Raw genomic sequence first — 16,274 nt, 5'->3', positions numbered from 1 at the left:
TTCTCCAAAGTCACACTCCCCTCTGATTATAGAACAGAAAAAAATCATCGGAATCTCTGAGGATCACTCCCTCCAGGTGCTGGGAGGACTTCCAGAGGTATGTGAACCCCTGAAAGTGGGCACAAAATCAGGCGTTGTGTGCCAGTGAGCATTTTCTAGGTAGAGGGATCCTATTTCTCATTAGAGCCTAAAAGTGTGGGGAACTGGGCCACTTGTTACCGATGGGGGAGGATGAGGGTGGGGACAGGGAGTGGCCTGCTGAGAAGCAGTAAATTAGTGAAAGACTCAGGAATTGCATCCAGTCCAAAGGGTTAATATTCACCCAACTTACCGTGCTGTGAATACCAGCTTGGGGACATCAATGCACCCTAGAGATGAACCCAGAAATGAAACTTTGTTTTTTTATGATAAAAAAAATTTCCCCAGCTCCTACCCCCTCTTTCACTGCCCTAAATACACAAGGGGTGGGTGAACCACCCAGCCAGGGATGTGCCTGATCAAACAGATCACAGGTCAATAACCACTAATGGAGAATGAAGTTGGAGCTACTCCAGGAGTTGGGCATTTTGTCTGCTTTAGCTCCCAACACCCTGTGAGGCGAGTATGATTAGTCTCATTTTGCCAAAAAGAGAACTAAGGCAGGTAAAGCAGTTTGCCCAAGGTCCCACAGCCCGAGAGCGGCAGAGTGGGACTTCTTTCTGCCCTCCAGATTCACTGTGCCAGTGCTCTTCGGAGATGCCCCTGAGCTTGGTACGGATCCTATTCACAGCTCTCCCAGGCCCGGAGTTCCAGGAACATGACCCTCTGCTGCAACAGCCTCTGGGGTCGGGGCACTGGGGGCTGGGCTGGGGGTTGAGCAAACAGAGCAGTAGAAAAGGCAGCTCCTCTTCTCCGGTTCCCCTCCTCCTTGTCTTGCCACTCCCTCCCTTCCTCAGGCATCAGAGCAGAGACCGCAGAGAACCTACTTCACCAGGCTCGAGGCTGGAGGCCCTGCCATGGCATCCCCAAGGCCCCTTCTGATGCTGGCCCTGCTGGCGTGGGTTGTTCTGGCTGACCAAGGTGCCGGAGGGTGTTGGTGGCCATTTGGGTCAATGTAGGGTGGGCCAGGGTGGTCTGGGCTTGGCCGTACCAACTGATACCCCCTCCCCACAGAGTCGTGCAAGGGCCGCTGCACTGAGGGCTTCAACGCCGACAGGAAGTGTCAGTGTGACGAGCTCTGCTCTTACTACCAGAGCTGCTGCTCCGACTACGTGGTCGAGTGCAAGCCCCAAGGTGTGTTCAGAGTGGCTGGGCGGGCCTGGGGTCCCCTCTGCAGCTGGAGACTCACTACCACCCTCCCTGCCTGCAGTGACTCGTGGGGATGTATTCACTCTGCCAGAAGACGAGTACAGCTTCCATGACTACCGCGAGGAGACCAGATCCAATACCAGCGTCCAGGCACAGCCAGAGGGCTCCACCCAGACCTTTGTCCAGTGGGCCCAGCCTGGAGAGACTCCTGGGCAGGCACCTGTTCTGAACCCTGAGGAAGAAACCCCAGGACCTGGGTGGGGGAACTCAGAGCCTGAGGTGGGGCCCCTCAGTCCCGAGACTGGTAATCTAGGGATCTCCGAGTCCCCAGCAGAGGAAGAGCAGTGCAGTGGGAAGCCCTTTGATGCCTTCACCGACCTCAAGAATGGTTCCCTCTTTGCCTTCCGAGGTGACTCGGGGGGCAGGTTATGGGGGTGGGGGTCTGCCCCAGGAGCATCCTACCTCACACAGCCTCCCTCCCTCTAGGGCTCTACTGCTATGAGCTGGATGAAAAGGCAGTGAGGCCTGGGTACCCCAAGCTCATCCGCGATGTCTGGGGCATCGAGGGTCCCATTGATGCTGCCTTCACCCGCATCAACTGTCAGGGGAAGACCTACCTCTTCAAGGTGCCAGACCCAGGGGCTGTGGGTCAGGGCCGAGCGTATCTAGGCAGAGGTTGAGGGCTGCTGTGCCCAGGATCAAAGTGGGCAAGAAGGCTGGATTCTGGCCTGTGGTCCCTGGCTGGGGCTCTGTGAGGACACAGAAGCCCAAGGCTCCAGGTCCTGGGTGACAAGCCTGGAACTAGGGCTCCCGCCTTGGGCGGGGGCTCTGCCTCTGTGCACAGCCAACTGCCTCCTCACCCTCTTCTCCTTCCCGACCCCTTAGGGTAGTCAGTACTGGCGCTTTGAGGATGGTGTCCCGGACCCCGATTTCCCCCGCAACATCTCTGAAGGCTTCAAGGGCATTCCGGACAACGTGGACGCAGCCTTGGCCCTCCCCGCTCATAGCTACAGTGGCCGGGAGCGGGTCTACTTCTTCAAGGGTACTCGGGAGGTGGGTGGGAGGGTGCGCACGCAGTGGAGCAGTCTTGGTTTTCTTTAAGCTTCACTGGCGACAGGCCTCAGATTATCCCCACCCCCCTTGCCAGGAGCTCCTAACTTCCGCAGCCTCTGGGCTTTCCAGACTTGCTCATGGCCACCCTTCCCCAGGGAAACAGTACTGGGAGTACGAGTTCCAGCAGCAGCCCAGTCAAGAGGAGTGCGAAGGCAGCTCCCAGTCGGCCGTGTTTGAACACTTTGCCCTGATGCAGCGGGACAGCTGGGAGGACATCTTCAGACTTCTCTTCTGGGGCAGTTCCTCTGGTACAGAGGGAGGGCAAGTCTTGCTTCCCTGTCCAGAGGGCTGGGATCCCCCAGGGTAGAGGTAGGGCTGAGCTGGCCTGAGGGGCTGTGACTGTGCATCTATCGGTTAAAAGCTGTTTGCTCAGGCCAGACTTTGCTTCTGTTGACCTTTGTAGGGGAGGCTTGCCTCCACCCTGGACCCCACACCTTGGACTTTGCCTAGCACAGCCAAGAGCGCAGCCAGCAGAAGGAGGAGCTGTAGCTGAGGCAACCGGGGAGGGATATGGTGGAGGGAGGCCAGGGGAAAGAGTACTGAACAGGTAGTCGGAAGGCTGGGATGCTGGGCTCTGCCGTTAACTTGCTGTGTGTCCTTGGACAAGGCATAGCCCATCCTTGACCTCCAAGCCTCCCCATTAACCCCTTCCTTGCCACAGGTGGTGCTGGAAAGCCCAGGTTCATCAGCCAGGACTGGCTTGGTTTGCCCGGACAAGTGGATGCGGCCATGGCTGGCCACATCTACATCTCAGGCTCAGCTCCCCGCCCCTCTCGGACCAAGATGACCAAGTCTATGCGTCGCAATCGTAAACGCTACCGCTCACGCCGTGGCCGTGGCCGCGGCCGCGGCCGCAGCCGCAGCCAGAACCCCTACCGGCAATCTCGTTCCACCTGGCTGTCCTGGTTCTCCAGTGAGGAGATAGGCCTGGGAGACTATAACTATGACAACTACAAGATGGACTGGCTTGTGCCTGCCAACTGTGAGCCCATCCAGAGCGTCTACTTCTTCTCAGGAGGTGGGAGCCCTTGCCAGTCCTGGAGCTGGTCTAGCTGGGTCATCTCTGCTGTCCCTGGTCCCCATGGGCTGAGCACAGCCCTTGAGTGGTGACTCCAAAATGCCAGGCCGGGACTCCTCTGGTGCATTGCGGATGTTCACTTACCCTTCCAGGAGAGACCCAGGTCTTCTTAGGGCAGGATGGGCAGGGCCAGGCAGGGTCTCACGCACCCTCTCCCAACCTCTCTTGCAGACAAGTACTACCGAGTGAACCTTCGCACGCGGCGAGTGGATGCTGTGATCCCTCCCTACCCACGCTCCATCGCCCAGTACTGGCTGGGCTGCCCAGTCCCTGCCCACGAGTAGGAGTCCGAGTCCAAACAGCTGGGCCTCTGCTGCTCCCTCCTCCAGCGTCCTCCTCCCAGCTCAATAAAGATCCCTTGGCCCTGAGTTTAAGACTACTGTCCTGACTGAGGTGGACAGGCAGGAGGCAGGGGTCTGCCTGGGTAAAGGAGGGGAACTTGGGCAGTCAGGGTGACTTGGGGGAGGGGACAGAGAAGATCCTTCTTTGTGTCCACCCTGTGTTGGGCTCAGGCCCTCTCCATGAGCCAGAAAAACTGTGGGTTGGGAGAGCCTCATGAGAGCAAGCCTTCCTCGCACACGGAGCAGCCCCCAGCAACCCACCAGCAGCTAAGCAGGAGCTTGGACCCCTCTAAGGATGACAGGAGTCACCAAGATACCCTACCCAGCCCTGGGTTTGTTTCGCCTCTTGTCATTGACTATGGTCTTGGAAGGGGCAGGGGGGCAGGAGGTGGTGGGTTCCAGCTCAGCTTTTCTACCCATCCTGGACCTGAAATGCTGTTAGCTCAGACCCTTGAGTCCCTGGGGAAGCGGTCACTGTGCTCCCCCAAACCTATCCCTATGATAATGGGCCTTTGAGGTCTCTGTCTTGGGTCTGGGGTGCAGAGCACTGAGGCAGGGGAGACAGGAAGGGCAGGAACAGAAAGGAAATTCAAATGCACCTATTTCTCTTAGAAAAGTGGCCCAGAAGACTTCCAAACGATGAGTACACTGTAAAAACAAGCATCTTTCTCAAAACCCCTCAAATGTACTTGTGGAACCTCCTCTGGTTCCAAGTTCCCGGACTGTAGGAAGTCCATCTGGGCTCTTGAAGGACCAGGGACAAAGGGCTAGGTGCAGGCAAAGCTCTAAAGCAGAACTGAGGGTGATCTGGTGGCGACATCTGCTCCCAGCCGTGCTGAGGGGAGGGGGGCTGCCGCTCATCTGCTGTCCAGCTTCTCATCCTGTCCAGCTCCCCCAGCCCCATCCTCAGGTGTGGGATAGGACGCCACCCACTCTCCCCCGAAGGCAGCCATCACCAGACCCCCAAGAGGAGCATCTAGAGAGGGATCTCGTTGGCTTCCTGGACGGAGCCCTGGGAGGATTTTCACAAAGTACAGGATTTCAGACACAGACTGCCAGAGTTTGAGCTTTGAGGAGGGGGCGCTGGGGCCAGCTTCTTTTGTGAAGCCCCAGAGGAACAGGCTTGCCCCACCCATGCCCCTGCAAGCCCCCTTTTCCTCCGGGGCTTCTCAGCCCTCCTCCAGCTGGACGCTAAACCTCGCCCCTCCTGGAGGCGGGGCCAGCCTTCTGAGCAGGATAAAACTCCAGGCGGAGGGGAGTGGTGTGGGCACAGCCTTGGCATGGCCATCTGGCTCCTCACTGTGCCGGCTCCATGGCCAGCCCAGTGGACGCGTCCCCTGCAGGTGATCTGGTGGGGAAAGGGTGGGCAGGGGGAGGATGTGGGGAAGGTATGATGGGGAAGGTTGAAGAGGGGTGGGGAGTAGGGGCTTCAGGGTCTGTTGGCTTTGAGGCTGCAGTGGAGGCTCTTGCAAGGAGTCCTGACTTGACCCCCATCCTGGCCTGCAGGCCATGCCAGTGGGTTGGGTCCCCACCGGAGAAAGAGGACCACCTTCAGCAGAGGGCAGCTGCTGGAGTTGGAGCGGGTGTTTGCAGCACGGCCTTACCCCGACATCGGCACCCGTGAGCACCTGGCCCGGGTCACCTGCCTCCCTGAGGCCAAGATACAGGTGAGCTGTGACCACCCCCCTCCCCCCCCACCTCAGGGTCGGGGTGCTCTCACACAGCGGATTTCTAAGCTTGACTCACAGTCACTTCTCTCTGGGTATCCTGCCTCCAGGTTCTGCTTTCCCTGTACCTGGGGGGAGGGGATGCTGGCACCAGAAGAGACTCCTTCTTTCCTTACCAGGTGTGGTTCCAGAACCGCAGAGCCAAGAGAATCAAGAATAGGAAGCCAGGAGGCCTAAGTCCCAGGCCCGAGCCTCCCCAGAGATCCCGTTCTCTTCCGGACACCATCCAGCAGTCCTGGGAGCCCCGCACCCTTGGCCAGCCTCCACCCTCGAACAGCACAGCTCAGTGTGCCTCTGTGTGTCGACATGCCTCCTGTCCAGCTCCTGGCTTGGGTCCAGGGCAGGGCTGGGTAGGGGCTAAAGCTACGGCCCCATGGGGACCAGCTGGGGCTTCAGGGGTCCACGTCTCTTCAGAGCGAGCTACTCCCCAGACCTCACTGGGCAGCCTGTCTGACCTCATCTATGCCTCGGCCATTGTCACCAACCTGGACCACTCCTAATCTAGGTCTAGAACTTGCAAGTCCCTTCCTCTGGCTCATGTAGCCCATCCTGCCCCTTAAGACTGAACACACCAGAACTGGATCCCCTGCCCTCTCCTTTTACACAAGGGAGTTCTCCTATGGGAAGAAAGTTTAGCTCAGGGATCCCTCTCTTCCACTGTCCTCCAGGCCAGCCTAGAGGCGGGTGCTATGGATTGACAAGGGCCTGGCTTCTGCTACCCAGCACCCCGCCCCTCCAGGGACACCTGCCCATCATCTCGGCAGGAGGTACCTACAGAGGGATGAGGTAGGAGCCCATGTTTCCCACTTCTCCTGCCAGGCCTGGTCCCCAATTCTTCTCATCACAGCTGACAACACGTCCTCCCTCTAAAGGAGAATGGGCAGCTGCCCCTCACCCAAGGGCCCTTCAGGCCATTACCTAACTGACTGTTAAGTGAGCTAGGAGAGCGCTGATACTAATTTTAGACTGCAGGGATCAATCCTTTTACAGTTCAGGGCCCCCCTCCTGTCCTCCTGCCACCTGGATGAATTAATCAGAACCATGGATCTGAAGAGGGAGTGATATTAAAGTAATAAAGTAGAAATAGGAACGCAGGGCTTGCGTTGATTTAATTTTCACAAATATCAGATTGGCTGCCCTCTGACCCGGGGCTGCAGAGACAACCTGACAGATTCAGGATGGGGTGGGTATGGTGCATGCGGCAGCATTGGGTTTTGGTATCACTGTCATCTGTAATACCAACTAATCTCCAAATAAAACCCAAACTCTGTACCTTAATCTGGATTGTTGTGTGCTGCAAATGAATTGGGACGGGGGCCGTTTGCTTTTGAAATTTATCTCCATCACCTAATCCCTAAATAGGGCCAGGTTCCCCACAGATTCTGGGTGGGAGGTATTACCCAGGCTTCTGCTGGGATTGGTTAGAGGGAGAGTTAATCGAAGGGCTTAGGGCTCTGGCTGACAGACCCTGGAGAGATGGGAGCCTCAGCTGCATCCCCTGCTCCTCGTCCCACTTGTTCCAGGACACTCCAGCTGCCTCCACTTCTGGAGCTGCTCTGCCTCAGAAAGAAAATCGTGGGATCTGCAGTTGGTCTGTGCTGGATTCAAATCCTGGCTGCTATGTAGTCTTGGAACTCTGCAAAAGTCTATGAACCCAAAAAATGGGGATGATAATACTCATCTCCTCTCTGTTTTGGGAACGAGAAGCAATAATGTAGGTGAAGGGCTTCACGTGGTGCGTGACACGTTGTAAAAGCTCTCAATGCACGCTAGTTCCTGCTCCCTCTCCCTACGGCGGGCCATGAGAAACTGGGAAGGTCCCAAACTTCTTGCTCTTCTGGCCTCCTGCCAAGGACTCCCCTTTCTCCCTGGGAAGCCCTGGACCCAGAATGCACTGGAGAAAGCATGGTATAGTGAGACAGAGGGAGTGGCTGGGGCTGAGAGCAGACAGAGTTCCCTTCTCTGGGATGAGAACCAGAGGACAGGTCACCTGATTCCTATTTCTCATTCTGCCCTTGCAGATGGAGGCCACCTGCACCATGGCCATTTCCTCAGCAGGCACTAAGGCTTTGACTGCTTTAGCCCCAGAAGTCAGCCCATAAAGGAGCTCTAAATTGATGCCACAGAAACCTATTGGCTTGTGAGTAGGGGGCTGGGATCAGGTAAGGATGCCATCCCAAGAAAGAGGAGTGTGTGGGGAATGACTCCAATGGCATCCTGAGAAGATGCCCTGGGTCAGAAGCTATTTAAGAAGCCCTGCTCCACGGGAATTCCCTGGCGGTCCAGTGGTTAGGACTTGGCACTTTCACTGCTGTGGGCCCAGGTTCAATCCCTGGTCGGGGAAATAAGTTCCCACAAACTACTTGGCAAAAAAAAAAAAAGAAGAAGACCTGCTCTTTATCTAAAATTTGGAAGTCTTCCAACCTGAATCCAGGTACATGGAGGCTGTGAAAACTTGAGGATATGGGGGCAACCCGGCCCACGGAGCTCAGCACAGGTAAGTACAGCCATGACTCTCCACAAAGCTTCAGTGTAAGCTTTTTTTTTTTCTGTCATGTTTCAGGGTTGTATCACAACTTAATTTGCACAATAATATCTTTGTATAATAATTTTTATTTTAAAATGTATTTATTACTATAATCTACTTAATCATCTTACTGCTGATTTTTAAGTTGAATCCAATATAGAATTTTTTTTTTTGGCCGCACCGCTCAGCTTGCAAGATATTAGTTCCCCAACCAGGGATTGAACCCAGGCCCACGGAGCACCAAGTCCTAACCATGATGTCTCCATGTCGCCTGTGAAGTGAAGGCTCGTGTCTGCCCAGTTCAACGCCTCTCACCCTTCTCACCCTGGAGTTGAGAAATTACCAAATTTCATCTTTCCCTTTTTTTTTTTTTTTGGCTGCACCACGCGGCTTGCAAGATCTTAGTTCCCCAACCAGGGATCAAACCCATGCTCCCTGCAATGGAAATGCAGAGTCCTAACCACTGGACTGCCAGGGAATTCCCTCCAATATAGAATTTTATTATTAGACATAACTCTGAGATGAACACTGGCATGTATTACAAACATCACTTACAGATATTGATAAATCACTTTTTTGTGTGGGTAGCTTTTATTTTTATTTATTTTTTAGGGGGAATCCTATTGAACTTTATTTATTTGGTTTTGGTGCTTTAAAAATTTTTTTTAATTTTATATTGGAATATAGTTGATTTACAATGTTGTGTTAGTTTCAGGTGTACAGCAAAGTGATTCAGTTATACATATAGATATATCTATTCTTTTTCAGATTATTTTCCATTATAGGTTATTACAAGATATTGAGTATAGTTCCCTGTGGTACACAGTAAGTCCTTGTTGATTTATCTATTTTATATATAGAAGTGTGTATATGTTAATCCCAACCTCCTAATTTATCCCTCCCCCAACTCTTTCCCCTTCGGTAACTGTAAGTTTGTTTTCTAAGTCTGTGAATCTGTTTCTGTTTTGTAAATAAATTCATTTGTATCATTTTTTTAGATTCCACATATAAGTGATATTATATGATATCTTTCTGTAACTTACTTCACTTAGTATGATAATCTCTAGGTCCATCCATGTTGCTGCAAATGGCATTATTTCATTCTTTTTTATGGCTGAGATAAATTGCTTTCTAAAAGGGTTGTTGGTATGCTTTTTTTAGATACATATTTTTTATTTTTTTATAAATTGATTTATTTTTTATTTATTTATTTTTGGCTTCCTTGGGTCTTCGTTGCTATGCGCGGGCCCTCTCTAGCTGTGGCGAGCAGGGGCCACTCCTCGCCGCGGTGCGCGGGCCTCTCACTGCGGTGTCCTGTTGCGGAGCACGGGCTCCAGGCATGCGGGCTCAGTAGTTGTGGCGCACGGGTGTAGCCACTCCGCGGAATGTGGGATCCCCCGGGACCAGGCCCCGAACCCATGTTCCCCACACTAGCAGGCAGACTCCCAACCACTGTGCCAGCAGGGAAGTCCCTACATATTTTTTAAATACCTCTTTTTGCTGATCCCTGATGTAGATCATCAGAACTGTCCAGATACCTTTAGGTCAGTGTGTGAAATGTTTTCTCTAAGAAGAGTTGAAATGGAGGATGGTTCTATATTACTGACTAAAGCCAAAGAGCAAAGTGATGATCAGTTTAATTCCCAAGTCTGTCTTATGGCACATGAGTTGTCAGGCTCCCTAATACCAAAGCTTAATAGTGACTCCACAAAAGTATAGGCAGTATTCTCCACTCTTCCCTCGAGCACCCTAAGTATGAAGTAAAAGAAAGGAGAGAGAATATAGAAAATTAGGAACTGCATCAGACCCAATGAATACTTCAACCTCAGACTCCTGAAGGTCAGGAAGAGAAAAAAAGAGCTAACAATTATTAAGCACATGGTGAGAATGAGTTCCCACTCCATGTTAGTACTTCGTATGTACTTTCATTTGACCAATTTTCTAACTTTAGGAAGGGACTGAATAGTGTTAAGTGTGGAGAATGGTGACATGACAGCCAAGAGCCAGGGGTTCTAGTTTTGGCGCTAATAAGCTCTGTGGCCTTGGAGGTGATCCTCATGAATATTAGTGTCTTTGTGAATTGCTTGGTTGGGAAAATTAATCTAAGTTTTTGTGGCATTTAAAAATTCTGTGGTTCTCTGTTGTTTATTTATTTATATTTTTGGCTGTGTCAGGTCTTTGTTGCTATGTGCCGGCTTTCTCCAGTTGCGGCGAGCAGGGGCTACTCTTCGTTGTGGTGCGCAGGCTTCTCATTGCAGTGGCTTCTCTTGTTGCGGAGCACGGGCTCTAAGCACGTGGGCTCAGCAGTTGTGGTGCACAGGCTTAGTTGCTCTGTGGCATGTGGGATCTTCCCAGACCAGGGCTTGAACCCGTGTCCCCTGCATTGGCAGGGGAGGCAGATTCCTAACCACTGCACCACCAGGGAAGTCCCTGGTTCTCTGTTCTGATTTGTATGTTTCAGGATAAAATCTGTATATTTTTTCCCTCATTTTTCTTACTGTTCTCGGCCCATATACCCCAGAGATATTCATTGTCAAAGGTGGAGAATGGAATACAGACCAAAGCAAATAATTCAAATAGATTTTTAAAGCACATAGCATAGATATTGGTCTGAAGGTTAAAGCTCTTTCCATTTGCAAGACCCAGTCACTTGAGAAGGGATGATGTCTACAAGAATTCTAAAAATCTGGTTTGGCTTTGCTTATCAAGAGCAATGAGTGACTCGGTGTAGCTTTTTAACTCAATCTTAAACAGTCTGGGTTGGTAGAAACACTGTAAAACGCCACCTGCATCTTTTCTCACAGTTGACATTTCTTCCAATCAACAATAGATATCCTAAGATTTCTCAACAAAGTTATCTGAGGTGTAACAGAAGGGCCTAAGCCCTCCCTCTCTCTCATGCAGAATATTGCCCTGAGAGGCTGACTTGCTATAATTCAAGAAATTGGCAATATTGTAGAGGAAACATCTACTGAGCCAATGAGTGTATAATTTCTAAGAACAGAATAGTGTCCTGGGGGAAAAAAAAGACCATGGGAGCGCATACACTGAACAAACGGAAAGACAGAATCCACCATTAGGAGCAGACCCTGACCAATTCTCACAACTATGGAAATCTTTGGGCTTTTGTGTTGTCGTGAGATTTGAAATAAGAATACACTGGATACAATAAATATTTATTGGATAAATAATAATGCTGCTATAATTTCTAAATGTCTTATAGAGATTCTATCAATACACCACTAATCTAAGTTCTTAGAAGTTTAACATTACATAGAGACTTCAGGACAACCTAGGAGTCTTTGGCTCCATTTAACAGAGGAAGGACCGAAGTTGATCATTTGACCTTTCTCAGCCTCAGTTTTGCCTTCTGGAAAAGGGGCCTAAAACCACTTCCTTTTCCAACCTCCAGGATTGTTGTGAAGACAAAAAGCAATCATGTAAAACAATTAGTCAACTGTGAACTTTTACATACTATTGTTTTGCACTTACCCAAACATGTTTAAGAATCCACATAAAATAACCTACATTAGGCTTATGTATAACAATATGTACACATATCATATATATTATAAAGTGTATACTCATATTTATATAATTATACATAGAGTTAAATCTGAAAATAGTCCCGTCTACCAAGAATGTCTCCCTTTATTAGTTGAGACAATTCACAGTAGGCATACTCTCCCCACAAATACAAACAAGCACAAGGGGTTTTGCAATTAAAAGCAAACATACTGTTTTGCCATCTGAACTGTTTTCATTTTTGGAAGCAGAGCAAAGGGTGATAGGAAGGTGGGAGGTTTAAGGAGGGCTGGTGAGTGGTGGAGACGGGCAGAAGCATATAGAAAATCTGAGCAAGGCAAGCAGAAGGAAGAAGATGAAGACAGAAACTAAGATTCCAATAAGGTAGCTGCCTTGCTTCTGATTCCACCATCCTGTACCACCCGGCTTTCTCTTATTTGATGTCCTCTAATTGGTTCCTCTTCCAGCACAAACTGAAGAAAGGGAATCCCTTCTGCTTTCTTGGAGTCTTCTAATCTAAATTACAGGTCTGCATCAAGATGTGTGGAGCAAGGATGACCACTGATTTCTGCACCTGGGCAAGTTCAAGGCAGTATGATCTACTTCTGGAAAGGCCTGGATTCTCTTCTCTTTACTTCCAATGGAAAAAAAAAACCCAGCCCCAGCAATGCCCAGAATGGACTGTAGAAGGCAGATGGGCACCGGGTTCAGGAGAATGTACAGCTAGACCAGTTCTTTCCAGTCGTTGTCTGAGTCTCCTCTACTGCCCACTCTGTAAATTGACAGAGGATGGGGCTCCGCACAGGAACAGCAGGTGGTCTTGGCTCGGCCCTCTGACTAACCGGAGCTGAGTACAAAGAGCCTGATGGGTTGACTGAGAATCAGTGATTGGCAGCTGGGAGCCTGGAGTCTCCAGACTTTGATGATGAAGCACGGTTACAGCTCTCCCAGCTCACCTTCCATCACCCGCACCATGATGTACAGCTCAGCCAGACCCACCACAGAGGCCACGATCAATGCTGCCAGTACCTGCTGGGTAGTGCGAGAACCAGGCTTAGGGGATGCAGGCCAGCTTCCAGCTCTGCAGCCTCTAGCACCTAATAAGGATGGAGAGGACCTCAACCCAGCCCATAAGTTGGGGGGAAGTGAAGAAAAGAGGATCTGGATTCTCCTGAGGTTATTACCTACCCCTATGACTGTTGGATAGATCTAATGTCCCCCTTGTTTATCACATAAATACCTAACCTGTTCAAGGCATTTTCACATACGTCCTCCCTTTCCCACTAACACTCCCACCTGGGGCACCCTGCCCTGACCAGTACCTACTCACCGAGGTCATTTCTGTGAAGATATACTGGCTTCCAAGGTAAGTGCAGACGAAGGCAGCTGCCACCGTGACAATGAAGTTAAAGATGGTGATGACCAGAGCCTTCACTGACCTCACTTTGGGGAGGAGCCCAGGGAAGAAACCGTTAGGTCAGCATCCTCCAAGAGGCCCTTTTATCTCACAGCTGCCTCCCCCCTCAGCTGGGTTTCCCTCCAACAGCAAGCCTGAATAGCTCAGGCTTAAACCCAGAGCACTGGAGTGGGAAGGAGGGCCATGACTGACCGGTCCCAGGGAGAGGCTTTAGCAGCCTGATTCCCTAGTCCCTCACCTTGCTTTCCCAGGTCACTGAGGGTTCCACCATGCCTTGAATCCTGGGAAAAAGAAAAAGCAAAGGATTTCAGAATGGAAGAAGCTCAGAGCCAGCCCAGCAAGTATTCATTTGTCAGTCTGGGCTCAGCCCTCTTTATTACCCAACACATTACTTCTGCCTTCTCCATGGATTTTGTCTGGGACCAGTTGGATTCTTCTCTGGACCACAGATCAAGCATTTCAGAGAAGAGACATAGGTTCCCAGTACCCATGTACCCCTCTCCTGCTCTGGGGCAGGAGCATACAGAGAATAGGAGGGAGCCCTGTCAGAAGAATGGCTCCAGGCTCATCCCCACCCTCTACAACCTTTAAAAATCAGTCACCATCTGAGCCCAGAGTCTCAGTAAATGAGTTGGGAATTGTATTTGGCTTGTACGCAGCACAGAGCTTCTACGGTCCCTTAATAGTATATAAACCAAGTTTCCATGTTGCTTCTTTCATCTGTACCTCTTCCCAGTGCAGGGCCCTGCTTTCAGGGGCTACACAGTCCATGTATTGAAGAGTGGGCCCTTACCTGACAGGTGACATTGCGGGTGATCCGCTTATATTCCTCATTGGCCAGCTGTATCTTAATCTTCTCCAGACGGGCAACTAGCTCTGGGTTCTGAGGCAGAAAAATCAAATGAGAAGAATGATATTCCCAGCTTGCTAGAAAGCAGGTCACAATCACTAGTTTCAGGGGACAAAGTACTGCTAAGAAGACCCACGTACCAGTTCTGCCTCCAGTGCTTTGGAAACTTTTTTTTTTTTAATTTCAGTTTTCCAAGCTGTCAGACTGGGAGGACAATATCTGCTTCCCCCATCCCAGCATTCAAGGATTTAAAAGACAAATTTTTGAGCCCAAATGTTGATTCATAAATCTGGATGTATCATGAGTAAATCCAACTCAACCAACACCCACTCTCACAAACATATCCCTTACATACCCGAGGAGGCTTCACAACCTCTGGGAGATAGATTTCACTGCCTTCTAGGAGCTCATGAAGGTATAGTGTGGAACCTAGAAAGAAAAGATTTCCACAAACGTAATGATGCATAGAGCTGAGGTTGAAGGATTAACATCAGAGAAGGGTCTAGCTCTTCAGTTCTTTCTACCAAAATAAAACATGGCCATGCCTGTATCAATTCATCTCCAGGATCATTTTCAACTGGGAAGAAACTAGGACAATCCCACATAAGTATCTCCTAGTGCTACATACTGACTTTAATTGTTGGCTCTCAATTACCCTACCAATGTCACAGCTAATAACATGTAAGCCATTTATATCTGCCTTTAAGTTAGGTAATTTCTGTGGCCACAACAGAACTTGCCCTAAATAGGTTTAAGGCGTAGTGGTGGCAAATACTCACAGGACACTGTACTAGATGATCTCTAAGGTCCTTTTTAGTTCCAATAATTGAAGAATCTACCCTTCACACTTCTGGGTAGGCTGTTAATTCTGGCAAAAGACCTTACATGTCAGTTAATCCTACTGCCCCCCTTTACATGTTCAGGGAACTGAGGCCCAAGGAAGAGAAATGACTTCTCCAAGAAGAGTTAATAGCAGAGCTAGGACTAGAACACAGATGCTACTCCCAGTTCAGATCTTTCAACACACTTTCCCATCATCCTATATCCAAAAACAAAAACAAACAAAAAAATCCCGTTAGGGAATTCCCTGGTGGTCCAGTGGTTAGGACTCCGCACTTTCACTGCTGAGGGCGCAGGTTCAATCCCTGATTGGGGAGCTAAGATCCCACAAGCTGAGCGGCGCAGCCAAAACAAACAAAAAACCATCAGATTTGGCACTCTTGCTAAGAAATCCAGATTCCCAAACAGGGCAAGCTCACTATGCTAAGATGTTTTTTAATGTGGCTTAAAAGAAAGAAACTGAACCTGTGCAGTGGTATTGAGTTAGAACTTGGACTTCCTCAAGGGTCAGGTGGGCCTAAGTGGGCCTGGAAGTAAAGAGGAGACTCAAGAGAACAGAAACTGCACAAGTAAATTTTGTCATCCACGAAGAATTCCCATGGAAATTATGAAGGGAGTGGGTTCCCCAGGGTTTATGAGGTGACTCTTGGGTTGGCCAGATGATCATTCCATGGGTGAAGGAGAGTGATGGATTTGAAACCCAGTCCCCCTAAAACTGAGTTCCCTTACTGAGTTTATAATTAATCTCTCTATCCAAAACTTTATTCCCTTTCTTGTCCCCTCTAACCTCAATCCTTTGCTAACAATACTAATGAACCAGAGTCAGATGACTAAAACTGCTATTGCTGATAACATCTTTAATGTACTAAAAGTGCTGTTATAGATATCATCATTAACCTGCAAACTCCGGTTGTTTCTCCAGGGCAAGGTGAGCTAACAGACGCCAGAGCCATGGACCACCTGGCCTGAGAATCCTAAATCAGAGACATCCTGACTCGCAAAACGACAATTAGGAAATGTCACATGACAGTGATTATTCCCAGCCTCTTTGTTCTTCTCCCTTAAACGAAAACCCCTTAACTCAAAGACCAAGCTGAAATGGATCTGAGGCTTGTCTCCCACTCCCTTGCTTGGCACCCTGCATTGAACACTGTACTTTCCTTCACCACAACCCTGCCTCAGTAGATTGGCTTTGCTGGGAGTAATGCAATCCCTCATAAAAATGCTAGAGGTAGGAAAAAAAACCTCAGGAGAGACTAAACTCTGGAAAAAAAGGAGGCGACTCTGGACTGGAGACTGGGGCTCACCCCTTTCTCTCAGGTACTGATGCAGGTCCCGGATCAGGCGGAAAGAAACCAGGCGAGCGGGGCCAGCCGAGCGATCGCCGCCCTTGTGCTTCTTCCCTAGCACGGCCTCAAGCTCTGCCCGCAGCTTCCCGGGCAGCTGCTCTGGCTCCAGCTCCCCGCCGGGGCCCAAAGCGCGTACAAGTCGCTCGCCAGCTAACAAGGAAGACGCCATGACTAGCCCACTTTAGGGTCAGGTGACCCCGGGCCGGGACTTCCGTCCGCC

General features: G+C 50.3%; 3 protein-coding genes across 5 annotated transcripts; 2 read left to right on the top strand and 1 right to left on the bottom strand.

Moving 5' to 3' along the window:
• Positions 1 to 44: 44 nt before the first annotated feature.
• On the top strand, positions 45 to 3,846 carry VTN (vitronectin). Of its 2 annotated transcripts, none has more exons than XM_082371315.1 (9): positions 45 to 97; positions 936 to 1,059; positions 1,153 to 1,272; positions 1,349 to 1,696; positions 1,774 to 1,913; positions 2,173 to 2,329; positions 2,496 to 2,648; positions 3,062 to 3,418; positions 3,650 to 3,846. In XM_082371315.1, the coding sequence occupies exons 2-9, from the start codon at positions 996 to 998 to the stop codon at positions 3,760 to 3,762; spliced, it is 1,452 nt and encodes a 483-aa protein (XP_082227441.1). In that variant the 5' UTR covers positions 45 to 97; positions 936 to 995; the 3' UTR covers positions 3,763 to 3,846. The 2 variants fall into 2 exon arrangements, with proteins under 2 accessions (XP_082227441.1, XP_082227440.1); XM_082371314.1 differs by lacking the exon at positions 45 to 97 and adding an exon at positions 652 to 750.
• A 70-nt stretch (positions 3,847 to 3,916) lies between these two features.
• Positions 3,917 to 12,291, top strand: SEBOX (SEBOX homeobox). Its single transcript, XM_082371330.1, has 3 exons — positions 3,917 to 5,162; positions 5,326 to 5,486; positions 5,666 to 12,291. The coding sequence occupies exons 1-3, from the start codon at positions 5,132 to 5,134 to the stop codon at positions 6,044 to 6,046; spliced, it is 573 nt and encodes a 190-aa protein (XP_082227456.1). The 5' UTR covers positions 3,917 to 5,131; the 3' UTR covers positions 6,047 to 12,291.
• On the bottom strand, positions 11,703 to 16,273 carry VMA12 (vacuolar ATPase assembly factor VMA12). Of its 2 annotated transcripts, none has more exons than XM_082371328.1 (6): positions 16,013 to 16,273; positions 14,221 to 14,294; positions 13,809 to 13,898; positions 13,254 to 13,296; positions 12,929 to 13,041; positions 11,703 to 12,630 (listed from the first exon to the last, which is right to left on the bottom strand). In XM_082371328.1, the coding sequence occupies exons 1-6, from the start codon at positions 16,221 to 16,223 to the stop codon at positions 12,535 to 12,537; spliced, it is 627 nt and encodes a 208-aa protein (XP_082227454.1). In that variant the 5' UTR covers positions 16,224 to 16,273; the 3' UTR covers positions 11,703 to 12,534. The 2 variants fall into 2 exon arrangements, with proteins under 2 accessions (XP_082227454.1, XP_082227455.1); XM_082371329.1 differs by having other exon boundaries at positions 11,703 to 12,627; positions 16,013 to 16,271.
• Position 16,274: the final 1 nt, after the last annotated feature.

The sequence above is a fragment of the Balaenoptera borealis genome (assembly GCF_965194805.1).
Source record: "Balaenoptera borealis genome assembly, chromosome: 20".
NCBI lineage: Eukaryota > Metazoa > Chordata > Mammalia > Artiodactyla > Balaenopteridae > Balaenoptera > Balaenoptera borealis.
The sequence above is the reverse complement of the archived record's forward strand: the minus strand, read 5'-3'. Positions and strand labels throughout refer to the sequence as shown.